This window comes from Protopterus annectens, chromosome 2.part1, assembly GCF_019279795.1.
Source record: "Protopterus annectens isolate FY-2018-M chromosome 2.part1, PAN1.0, whole genome shotgun sequence".
Lineage (NCBI taxonomy): Eukaryota > Metazoa > Chordata > Ceratodontiformes > Protopteridae > Protopterus > Protopterus annectens.
The window spans coordinates 538,548,061-538,561,401 of NC_056729.1; the positions used below are offsets into that span (position 1 = coordinate 538,548,061).

Genomic DNA, 13,341 nt, shown 5'->3' on the forward strand with positions numbered 1-13,341 from the left:
AGATGGGGTAAGAAGGTATATACCTCTGCTGCTCTTGCCATCAGGGCTTTAAATTGCCAGTTTCACATGTTAAAGTATCAGCAACATATCATGGAACTAATTAAACAGAAAATGATGTTGATTCCTGATTGTGCAGAACATAAAGATTTACAAGAGTTGATCCATTCTGCTAACCAAGTTGGAAAACATACTTTGCAATGTGGTTTTGATGCCTTAGAAGCATCCTGCAGAGCTGCTGTCACTGGGTCTGTTCTTAGAAGGCATGCTTGGCTTGAGGAGCAAATCTTGCCAGACCATGTCAAAACAAAATTACTAGATGCTCCATTAAACCATGAACGTCTGTTTGGCACTAAAGCAGAAGTCGTCCTCAAAACGATGGAGGAAAAAGCTAAACTGTGCAAACTGTTAAAGATTTCCTACAGGTACAGCCACATAGATTCAGTAGGCACTGGCCTTCTAAATACTGGTCTTTTCCAGTCCCTCCCAGACCTTCTCAGTCCAAACCAAGGGGCAGCAGACCACCAACACTACAGTCTCAGGGTATGCACAGATCTAAACAATGGAGTGCTCCCACCTCAAAAACGGGGAGTAGTAAGCCACCATCCTATGGAAAAAGTTCACAATGACTTGTCCATCCTTCCAAGCCTTGCCCAAGTACTTGTACCCTTAGGAGGAAAACTATCCCTGCACGCAAAAAACTAGGAGCACATTACCCAGGACAGATGGGTCTTGAATATTGTATCCCAAAGATACAGATTCTACTTCCACTCACTGCCAACCCCAAGCGGATGGCCAGACCTCCCCCCAAACCAGTGGGCAGAGGACCAAAAGCAAGTACTTTTTCTTCTCAGTATCAAGACTATTCAACCTGTCCGAGCAGAGCAAAGGGGACAAGGTTTTTACTCCAGACTGTTTCTGGTACCCAGAAAAGAAAACTCTTGGTGCCCTATCCTGGATCTGTCTATTCTCAACACCTTCCTGGTGGTTCCAAGATTCAGAATGCTTACTCTCCAACAGCTGCTTCATGTGCTAGCCAAGGACTCCTGGCTAGTCACCCTAGACTTAAAAGAAGCTTATCTGCACATCCCCATAAGGGAATCTTGCAGGAAATATCTATGTTTCAGAGTAGGCCGTCTGCACTATCAGTTCTCTGCACTTCCCTTTGACTTATCTACTGCGCCCAGGGTATTCACAAAATACCTAGCTCCAGCCATTGCATGTTGCAGGCAGGGAAATATTCAAATTTACCCATACTAGGACGATTGCCTGATTTAGGCGGACAGTCAGTAATTGCTACTTCAGCACCTGACAATTGTAAAGAGACTTCTAACTTCACTGGGGTTTACCATCAACCAAAATAAATCTCATCTGGTACCCAACCAAAAGATTGTATTCCTGGGAGTAAGCTTGAACAAAACTTCCCAGATGGCATTCCTCACTCCAGAAAAACATATTTATTTGACAAACTACTTCAATCTACTGGCCACCCAAACCCAGCCATCTGCAAGAAAAATACTGTAAGCCCTAGGGTTCATGGCCTCTTGCATTCTACTAATTCCATATGCAAGACTGCATATGAGGAAACTTCAGTGGTACTTAAAAAGTCTCTGGTGTCAACATTCTCAGGACCTGGAAACAATGATTCCTATCATTCCTTGTCTAAAGACAGAGTTCCTTTGGTGGGCAGAGGCCTGCTACCACAACAAGGGACTCCCTTTCACTCAACCCCCCGCCGTACAAACCCTAACAGATGCATCAGACTATGCATGGGGGGGCTCACATGGCAGGAAAATGCATTCAAGGCAAATGGAGCCCAAAACAAATGTACCTGCATGTCAATTAAAAAGAAATGTTAGCTGTACAGAATGCACTGACAGCCTCAAATACCTTATTCTTCCAGGGCAACTATTGATAAAGACAGACAACATCACAGTTATGTGGTACATAAACAAATAAGTGTTCTGGCAACACTAGAGCTGAATGATGATTATCATGACATATCATTTCATTCAGACTTCAGGCATTTCTTAAGTTTTGCGTAGCTGGATCATTTTATCAGTTGTCTACCTTACCCTTTGGACTATCCATTGCAGCGAGAGGGTTTATAAAGTGTCTAGCTCCAGTTACAGGCCATTGCAGACTACATGGTATCCACATTTTTCCATATTTAGATGACTTGCTTATTTTTGCAGAGTCTCTTTCCAGAGTGTCAGGAATTTCTCACTTGGGTGAGAGTTCTCTTATACAAGCTACATTTCCAAGAGAACATTCAAATGTCATTTTTAATTCCTTCACACTTGATTGTGTTCCTGGGGTGTTGGCTAGACAGCTCAGTTTCAAGAACTTTTTTGTATGTAAAGCTATTTCTAAGGTTTTCCATTTCATTTGGTCACTGTGAGGGAATACCTCAGGGTTTGGGGTCTCGTGGCATTTGTGATTGTCACAATACCCCTGGCAGGACACGACATGAGAAAGATACAGTGATATCTGAAATCTTTTTGGTACAAGCACCAACATCTTCTGCCTTTTTAAATCCTAGTGCTGGAGTTTGTCATAAGAGAAATCATTTAGTGTTGATATCAACTTTCCCTAAATCCAGGTCTCCCCTTCTCCCTCCCTACTCCAACAGAGTTAGTCACCACAGATGCCGCAGACTTTGCTTAGGGAGCACTTTCAGGAGGGGTAACAGTACAAAGTGTGTTGGACATGAAGGACAGACGTATGCACATAAATATAAAAAAAAAATCATGCTTGCTTCATCAAGCCACTCAACTGTTTAAATCATCTTTGGTTCCCTGGACCTCTTGAATGTGGTACATAAGCAAGGGGGGACAAGGTCATATCCCCTTTGCAGACTAGCAATGTTAGCATGGGATATGTCTTCACAGTAAAAGCTCACTTTAAAGGCATCCTACATTCCGTCAGAGCAAAATTGTGTGGTAGACAAACTAAGCAGGGCAAGGGCAGACCCTCACAAATGGAAACTAGATCGGGGGTCTTCCAAGACTAGATCCATATGTAAAGAGTTCCTCAAGTAGACCTATTTGCCTCCTCTCTGAACAATGAGCTGGCAAGATTCTGCAAGAAGGCCTGAAAGACAGAGCTTCTTCTGTCAGGCAGGTATGTCACTATATGCTTTTCTGCCCTTTCCATTGATATCCAGGATACTAACGAGGATTCCGAAGGAATCTCCAAAGTAATCCACCAAGTTCATTGTGGTGACTCCCTTCTGACCCAGGCAGCAGTGGTTCTGCCTTCTTTTGGAAATAGCCAGGGGCAATTAACATAAGCTTCCTCACAAACCGGATCTAGCCAGAGAAGAACAGGGGTGGTTTTTAAACCCCAACCCCAGTCAGCTTCAGCTGACTGCCTGGATGATAGGATCTTAACTCCTTTTAGGTACCTGTTTACTGAGGATGTGCAGCAGGTACTAATGTTGGTATGAAAGCCTGCCACTAGGAAATCATATGTTGGCAGTTGGAAATGGTTATCTAGTTTGTGCCAGTAACACAGCAAGGACTCACTCAGGGCTAGTGTTTCTCTGGTTTTTCAACAGTTTTGTGAGCTACTATTCTATGGTCTTTTTTACTCCTGCATCAAGGTTCTTTTGTCTGCCATTTCAACATGTCTGCTCATGGATCCTTTTCTTTCAATCCATTTGCGTGTAAAAATGATTTTGAAAGGGGTTTCACATAAAAGGCTTCCAAGAAAACCAGTGGCCCCTCCTTGGGATTATAATTTTGTGTTACCGAAACTAACACTTGCTCCATTTGAAACAGCTAATCTGGCTGACTTGGAAGTTCTTAACATGGAAAACTGTTTTAGTGATTCCTCTGACCTCTACACAAAGAATATCTGAGCTGAAAGCTGTTATGGTGAGTCAACACTGTCCCATTTTCCAAAGAGACAGTTTTGTTGATAACTAATCCTTCTTTTTTGCTTGAGGTGTATCTTAAGTGTACTTTAAGTCAAAAACGTGGTATCTGCTTATACTTAAACAAAACTATTCATCTCCATGTATTCTTTCCTGAACCTAAAAAGGAAGGAGTAAGGATATTCCATACCTTGGTTATCCACAGACAATTCTGGTACTGTCTTGGCATAACTACATTTTTCATATCTTTGAATCAGTTATTCATTTCTTGTGAAGGCAAGAAGTCGGGACAACCAGTTTCCAAACAGACTACTTCCAAATGGTTGTGTAAGGCTATTACCTTTTTCTATACTTACCACAACAAAACTTGATTAAGGCCGGGTTAAGGCCCTCTGTACCAGGTCTTTGGCTTCATTTGAAAAGGGTTGGATTTTAGAAGTATTCTGGAAGCAGCAACTTAGTCCTCTATACATATGTTTCCAAGGTATTGCAAGCTTAATTCCTTCTCTGGGTGTAGATCAGGCTTCACTAGTATTATTCTACAGTGGCTGCTGAACTCTTCCCCTTCCAACTCCCAAATGTATTAAAGTAGGGTAAACTACCCATTATAGTTAAAGCTACTGCAGCACTGATCAATATGATGATTATAGTATAGTTGTGCAAGTAAACATTATAACAGTAGATGTTCAAATGATCACTGTTGCAGTAGCTGCTCTGTCCTCCTTCCCCAAGGTTTTAGTGTGTAGTTTATACCATGGTGTGGACACTTATTTATTTTGTTTTTGTTCCTAGCATTGTTTTTTCAGGGCTTGACCTCCCTTTTTCTGTTGGCACGAAAGCTCTCAAGTGCATGACATTCAAACCTGTATTTTTAGTCAGCTCAGCACAAGCTTACTAACAGTTTGAGAGCATGGACGTTGCCCTGAAGCTTTGGAAGCTGGCTGGCTGTTATATCCATGAAATAATATAACCCTAAGGCTACTGCAGCAGTGATCATTCGAACATCTGCTGTTATGGTAAGTTTACTTACACAATTATACTTTTTTTAACTGTGGTTTACTATTTTATCTGAACCTGGAGCATCTGAGATGATCTTGTTTATACGCTTTAACTATTGGACTGTTCACTAAAGGTGCTCATTCTTGGGAGCTATGAATATCTCACTAGCTGCTCTCCTTATCCATGATACATCTGCATTACCTAGTTTGTCCATATCCTTTTATTGCCATTCCAGCTTCAGCATGATCATTTCGCTCCAGCAATTGATGAAAAATGTCAAGTTTTAAGGCTTCAGAAAAGTTAAAACTTTTCAAAATACATATTTAGTAGTCGTTTTTTTCTAACATGTATTAATTTTTGTGTAACCTTTGTTCTTTCTACAGCCTTTCCCTTGTATTTCTCCTCTTGTTCCCTCATCTTTCCCAGTTAGTTAAAAAAATGATTGGTCTTTCATTCCTTCTTGTTCTGCTCTGAACAATGAAATATATATTGCTAGTAGAGCTACTGGTCAGATACAACTGTCTCTTATTGATATAAACAAAGCTAATAAATGCCATCAATATGGACATGAGGCTCTGTTCCAAGAATCACATGACTTGTGTGCTGTTTGCCTTGGGGGTTACACATCTTGAGGAAAGATGTATTAAATGTATTTCTCGTCTAGACAACAGTAATAAATTACTGTTCTTTTGGTGCGTTTTTTTTTTTCATTTATATAACTGTATGATTGTTAGTGTTGTAAATGATGGCTTAATAAAGATATTTCTTGTTTAAAAAGAAAAGGGACATGAATTGAATAATTTATGTAATGTTGTTTAGGTTATATGATACATAGAATATATGTGAACCATAATGTTTAATTTTAACGTGTTAATACAGTTTGATTAATTTTATATAAATGCAAATGTGCGTATGTCACAGTGATTATTCAATAAAGGTGCTTAAAAAAAAGAACAAATTACTGTTCAAACATTTTTTAAAGGGGAATTGGTCAAAAAGGAGGAGGATATGGAAAATGGAGTTGATAGAGCATCCCATATTAGAAACAAATTGATGATCTGCCAAATTACCAAGGCTGTCGTTCCCTTCTCCTCATCATGGGCCTTCAGGACTCTACTCTACTTCTTCCCACCCTAGCACTCCACCTTCTAGGAAGACATCTACTTTGATAGACTCCATTCTGAGGAGGGGAGCAAGTAGCTTCTCCTTGGAACACCAGCTGTTCAAATATTTTTCCTGTACCAACTACTGCAACTTCAGCTTACTACTCCAGGTCTCCCCAGAGTCCATTACAGTTCTTGCAGCAGGCTCAGCTTTGGCTCATGGTGGCACAGAAACGATGGGAGAACCCATGCAGAATCCTACAGCACCTCTGGATGGTCTTTCCCTGGTTTTGTTGCCCTCAATGCAAGTGGTTGCATCGGCATTGATATTGTTGACACTGATCCCCACCAGGCCTGACTGTGTTGGCACTGAAAGATCAATGCACACCTCGATCCCAATGATTTAGAGGCTGCTGTCAGTATTGGCACACTCACCATTTGACCTTTGGGGCCAAAGCCTATGTCATTTGGCTTTGTACTGGGGCTGTCTGTGTTGATGATTGGCATTGATTGTCTGCCCCTCACTACAGTATTGGTGGAGTTCTAATTGCAGATGCAGTTGGCACCTGTTGTCTTGGCCACTGCTGTCTAGACAGGCGCCTTGTCATCAAGGAGATCATCTAGGAACTTTGAACTGGACCAGGCACCTAGTGCACTGGCTACTCTGCTCCGCACCACTGATCTTGGTGCCAGCAGTCAACCATCATTCTTACCCCAGCAGGACCAATGGCCTGAGGAATGTAAAGGGGCTGTCCAGTCTGGGTTAGACTCTCCCCAAGGAAGCTCGTACAGCTCCCCCTTTGAGTATCCCAAGGAAAAGAGCTTGCAAGAGGAAGCACATCAACACCCTCCTCCCCACCCCCTCCTCAGTATGCCACCTCAGACAAGGATCTTGATGAAGAGAAGGCTTCCCCAATCCCCTAAAATGATGCAACAGAAGGAATCAAGTCCAAGTAACTCTACCTCCCCTGAGGAAAAGATCCTGTATAAAGCCTTCTGATTCCAATTCCCAACAGCCTAGGTGGTTCCACCACCAGATAAGGTGTTTGGCATGGTATGTAATAGAACTTGGAGGGAAACAGGTTTTGCTAAGACAAGTCACCAGAAGCCAAACAGTCTTGGAGACCCCCCAGAATGGACCATAGTGGAGCAGTGGACTGCTTGTCGACTGTGCTGTTGTCAACCACCAAGTGTGAGACTCCTGAGGATACCCACGCCACTTTTTGTCCATATTAAGATTCAAGGATGATGAACAGACTCTAGGAAAGTATGTCTTTTTGCCTAGTATTTATTTATTTATTTAAATACATTCTTCATTAGGGCTGCATAGTGCATATGAATAAGTTTCAGAGAGACCTTGTGGATAAAACTCTAGAGACTCTGAAACAGTTCTCTCCTGATGATATCTGTAAGCAGCTGGAATCCCAGGTGGCAACAATGAATACAGTAGTGTTGCTTTCCATATAGTTTCTCCGTAATGCGGCAGATGGAGCAGCTCAGTCTGCTGGACCAGGCATTGCCATGAGCCGTCTGGCTTTGGTGTGATTAACTGGCTCTGCAGATCACTTCAGAGTAGTCTTTGTCATTGCCCCCTTTGATGGTATTGCCTTTTGTGGCAAAAAGTTAAGGAAAAGTTATAACATTGTGAGCAAGGGGGCAGGGTGTTCACTGCAGTTGGGACGAAGTTCTTCTCCCCTCAAAGCCAAAAACATCTGGTATAGATAGTCCCAACAGCCCCAGCAACAGAAACTGATAGAGGGAATTTCTCAGATGGCCACCATCCCCGAGGCAGAGGTGGTGAGCAACAACTCAGGACTTCAGACTGATTTCCTATGGACTTTCTTCATGGAAAAGACAACCTCTGAAAATTTGCCCTACTGTCCCACTCTGGAGACATTTGGGGGTAACTGTCTTTGAATCTTCATATGTGGAAGGCATGACACATAACAGCTGGATCAAGGATACCATTTTACAGGTACATGGTATACCTGCCTTCTCATCCTTCCAACAGTTTCATCCTGGCAGAGGAAGTCAGCTCAGGAGGTAGCAAACCTTCTGATCATGAGAGCCATCCAAGAGGTCTCACCAGACCAGAAAGGATGTGGAGTCTACTCGAGTCTTTGTGGTGTACAAAAAGACTCAGAACCTCAGACTATTTTTGGACCTCAGCCATCTAAATCAGTATGTCAAGGAAGAAGCTTTCCGTACAGCTGTGGTGCAATTCCTCATTCCCTGCTTACGTGAAGGAGACTGGATGTGCTCTTTTAATCTTCAGGACTCTTGTTTGCACATCAAAATTGCCAAAACACCCAGAAGATTCCTATACTTCCAAGCTGGGATCAGTCATTATCAATTCAAAGCGCTGTCCTTTGGTCTCGCCACAGAGCCCCCTACACACACACACACACACACACACACACACACACACACACACACACACACACACACACATTTAGCATGTACTTACCACCAGTAACCACACTTATACTTAATAACAGCTCAGTGGGAGGAGGAGGTTAAAGTGTAAGCCATGAGCATATAGAACTACATGTGAAATACAAGCTTTTATCTTACCATAATGCATCCTCTCTGCTTTGTCATTGTGTTAGCAAATGGGTATTTGGTAAAATGTGTGTCTTTTTAAAGACAGTTTCAAGTATATGCCATTGAGCCTGTCTGTAAATGTGCTTTTAGACAGATATCTGAGTCAGACTCATTTTGGCATGTATCTTGTCTGGAACTGTGGTAATTTCCCAGGCAGTGGTAGTTTAAAACAATGCAACTATGAAGTTGATTTAGGCAAGTCAGGCTTTGACTTAAAAGTACACATGGCTCATGAAAACATGAGAAAAACAAATAAAACTATGGATGTTGAACCTCTGTTTTGAGTGAGCATTGTACTGTGTTCCTAAGCTGCCCTTAACTAAAAAAAAAAGACTTGGAATTTGTAATCCTTATCTATTACTACTGTGAGTTTTAACTGAAAAACCTTGATTATTACTATATCTTGCAGCCTTCTACCATCAAGGTCTTTGATTGTGCCTTTACATTCAAACAGTACAACATGGATTTCATGTATTTTTAAACAGTAGTAGTAATACTATGTAAATTTTTTTGATTATTTGCAGAAATGTGCCCTGAAATCCAAACATGCTTGACCGAGCTGGAAACCTGCTTAAGACTTCTGATGCCAGACCCTTTTGGCTTTAATATTGATGCAAGCACTGAGTCAGCAGTAAGCACTGCTAGTAAATCAAGTAGCTCTCCTGCTCCACAACCTGCATCTGACGAAAGTATCCAGGCAGTTTCTGTGGGTCCACATGATGAAGAACCATGCTGCAGCAAGGACCTCCCAGGAACACAATCAAAGCAAAGAGCTAATGAGAATGGACACTCAGAGAAAGAATCATGTGATGTGAAGCAAACAACAGAGGATGATGAAGACTCGGAGCCTGAGACTGTTGCGGGTGAAGAGGATTTCATTAGAAGTCATGGGCTTATTTCACACAAATACTCCTTGGATTTAGAAATCTGTACAGGTACAAAAATACAAAAAGAGTTTATGGCTTTGTCTACTGTGAGAACAAGATTGTTCTGTGTACTAGGGTTGTGCTCATTACTAGATGAGTTACAGTTTGCGTGCTTTGGAAATGGCAAAATACACATCCTCCCCATAGCTTTTACCACAGCCTCACAACACTGGTCATATTGCGTTGTTCAGATCTTTAATCCAGTATTTGTGGATAAGATGTCTCATTTGTGAACTGCACACAACTGAGAATACCACAGGCCTCTGTAATAGGGCATCTGCACTCTTAGAGGATTATTTATTGCAATGAAGACCTGTTCCAGTTAAGGTTTTATTTTCATCTAGTGTATTTAAACCGTGCAGTTGTTTCCAGATTACAACAATCTAGTACGAATCTGTGCCATAAGATAGAAAGATGCAGTCACATTTTATGACATCTGAACTTTACTACAGTTATTTTATGTGGCTAGCTCTCCACATAGAAGACTTCTCCTGTAAACTGAATGCATGTACTTAAGAATATAGTTCTTTACTGGGTGCAGTTGTTCTTATGCTTTGTCTGGACAGTCCTTATAGTATGCCTTCACATTCATTCCCACAGTTTTAAGTCAGTTGTGTTGTTGCTGTCCTGCAGATGGTACTTTTCACTTTAATAGTTTTCTAAGCAGTGTATACATAGCTTCTCTGTTGACCAGCTATTCATTAGAAAGGCATAACCCAGAACCTAGGGATGAAGCTTCCTCAAATTTCTTAGGCTTCCTTGTTGGGAAGGTGAAAGGTTAGCATACATTTGGTTCAACTTTTAGAGAGAGGTTTGTTTTGACAAAAATAAATTCATAGATACATGTGCAAAAATGGGGAAAAGGGTTATGGATGGATGGATGAAAACATTTCAAGAGCAGCACCTGAGAGAAGTAGTTTTATAGTAATTACAGTTTTTCCCCCTTGCCAATTGATTCGCTAGAAAATTATGCACCTGTTGCACACATTTTGATTGTCTCCCAAATTAAACTTTGGCATGACTTTAATTTTGAGTTTCCTGTTTAAACCTGTTATTTCTTTGGAAAAAATACTTAGTTTTATTCACTAGTCATGATGATTTCCTGTATGACACTTGCAGTTTAACACTTTAAGGTGTCTTGTTCATAGGTAAGTACTAGGCTAGCTAGCCTAGTGAGGTATTTTAAGCCTAGCCAATTTGCCTTTTTGTGCTTGACTTAGTGTATCTCATTTAGTTTTAGACTAAACCTTACCCATCCCATGGTCGATAATTGTATAGTACCCCTAGTGAGAATAATTAGAATCCTACCATAGATAATTTGAGTAGACCCATGCATGGAATAAAACATTTAGGTGCTGCCTGTGTCCAGTAGTACAGCAGAAGTCCTGGGGTAAATTTTTGATTACCCATCCACAGATCAAAGTTACACTTTAATATGGACAGAGATGAGTTTGTTTTATGTGGCTGGGGAGTCTGTTTCAGACCAGTGGTATCCTCTGTGAGATATACCTGCCCCTCCAAACCATTCTGTTGATGTTGAAAAAACAGAAGTTTAGATCCCTAGACTGAGTATTTTTGATGCCACTTGACTTGCTGGTGTGCAGTAAATCCATCAGTAATGGGTCTGAGGATGCCTTGTATGCCATACACAAGTCAGCCCTTGGCAGTCTGTAGGATACAGAGTGTAGTGACAGTGTTTTGAATCCATCCATTTAGGACATTTTGTTTAGCCTTGTACCCTTTTAATAAGTTATAGCTGTGGGCATTCCAGTTGTTGAATGTGTCTGGACAAATACATGCCAAAGGTGGCCTTATACTCGATGATTGGCCTAATGAAGGGGACCATGGCAATCCTAGTTTTAGACACAATTGCTTCATTTATAACCTGTGCAATATAGAAGGACTTTCTTACAACAATGGATACATGCTGGTGGATAGTTAGGTCACTGTCCACAGAAGTTCCCAAATCCTGGGCAACTGGGTCAAGTCCTAGAGGTGCATTGTTAATGTGGTAGTTCCCTGCGGTGATTGACTTCCACAAGAGTTGAAATGTGCATTTATTTTTGCATTTGGCGTCAGTCCATGATTTAAACACCTGTTATTTATTTGAGACAAGCCTTCCTACAAGGTGGCTAAGCCATTTGGGGATTCACTGACTGCTTTTACCTTGTAGTCATCTGCAAACTTAGCTAGAGACCTTTGATATTGGCTTTTACGTCTGAGAATTAGATAGATGCAGAACAGGAGAGGTCCCAGCACTGAACCCTGGGGGGACTGCACCAGTGACTGGTATATTTGTGGATGTAGCTTACCTTATTTTGATGTCCTGCATTTTAGTCTTTGAGCCAGATGGCAATCCATTTGGTGATATTCCCAGTTAATTTCGCTTTTCTACTATGGCTGAGTTGGAAATTGTGTCAGAAGCATTGGCTAGGTTGAGATATGCAGTGTGAACTGTTTTACCTTCATCCATTGCTTTGGTGACCTTATCAAAGAAGTCCACCAGGTTGAGGTAGCATGACCCACACTTAGTGAATCCAGACTGAAACGTGCCCAATGTTTGGAGATTCCCTATGTCTGTACTATAAGTTCCGGGTCTTTCCATGGCTTTTTATATCAGGCTGGTCAGACTTGTGTGTCTGTAATTGCCTAGGTCTGTGAAGGCCCTCCCTTGTGCAGAGTAGCTGTTCTACATTCGCTTGGTACAAAATCTGTATGGAGGCTGAGGTTGAACAGTGTTGTTGGGGGAGTGCTAAATTGTGCTTCATGCTACTGAAGATGCATCCAGGAATATTGTCAGGACCCATCTATGCAGTATTCTTAGCTTTTTATAGTGCTTTTAGATATGGTGTTGTGTGATAGCTGGAGGCGAGACATTTTCAGGTATATCTTGTGGGACAGTCAGGGAGGAGAGGGAAGGCAAAGTTATTGATGAATTTATTGGCTAGTAGGTTCAGTATATCTTCAGCTTCAGTGTAGGTAACATCATTCACAGTCACCTCAGTGCATTGCTGTGCTGTGCTTCTTGAATTATGAACATAACTAAACATTTTTTTTAAATTTCATTAATCTTATCACTTATAAAATGTGTCAGGGAATGACATTCCTTTCAGGCACTGTTGGAGTTGTGTTAGTGTTGCTATTGGACTGAAAAAGTGAAATCAAACTTTGGATAAGAACATAGGAACAAATACTTGGCAAGTAGTCATGAAGACCATAAGATGCCTTGCCATATGCATCTTTAAGTGGGCACTCTTACAAGTTCTTGCTACCCTTTACAAGTACTTAATACTGCTCACCTCCTAAATCAAACAGGACCGTGTGATACTGTGGTGTACGTTTGTGTCCCACCATGCAGTCATTAAGACTACCCTTAAAAATAGCTAAAGTAAGACTTTGTTTGACCTGTAGTGATAACTTATTCCATAGTCTGGAAATATGCTGAGTTAGGAACATAGCCCAACAGCAAGTCTCATTCATTTGTTGGTGTAGTTTTAGCTCCCTAGTGTGGGCATTTGAAGTGCCACTAAATAGGAAGTGAAATAGAATTGGGTCTTTCATGGCATGAAAAGTGAGGCACAGGTTATCTCTGAATGGCTAGTAGGCTACAGAGCATAAGGGAGCATTGTATTCAGTGATGACCCTGATAAAGGAAAAGTGCATTAGCAGGGTGACTTATTTGGATGTTGAAGATATTCCCTTATAAATTAACTGGGCCACACACAAAGATTTCCTACCTGTGGTGGAAAAAATGATCATATGTGTAAGAGGGTGTTGTCTACGTAAGTATCCAGGTCTGTTATGAGCATATCTGTCAAAAGAGAAGTACTGTTTG

At 41.3% G+C, this 13,341-nt stretch overlaps 1 protein-coding gene across 1 annotated transcript in view; it reads left to right on the forward strand.

Annotated features, from left to right (window-relative positions):
* Positions 1-13,341, forward strand: part of UVSSA (UV stimulated scaffold protein A) — a 1,327,799-nt gene that overhangs the window by 225,231 nt on the left and 1,089,227 nt on the right. The window contains exon 6 of the mRNA XM_044062324.1: positions 9,105-9,515. Within this exon, the coding sequence (XP_043918259.1) occupies positions 9,105-9,515 (411 nt within the window). The remainder of the gene's footprint in view (positions 1-9,104; positions 9,516-13,341) is intronic.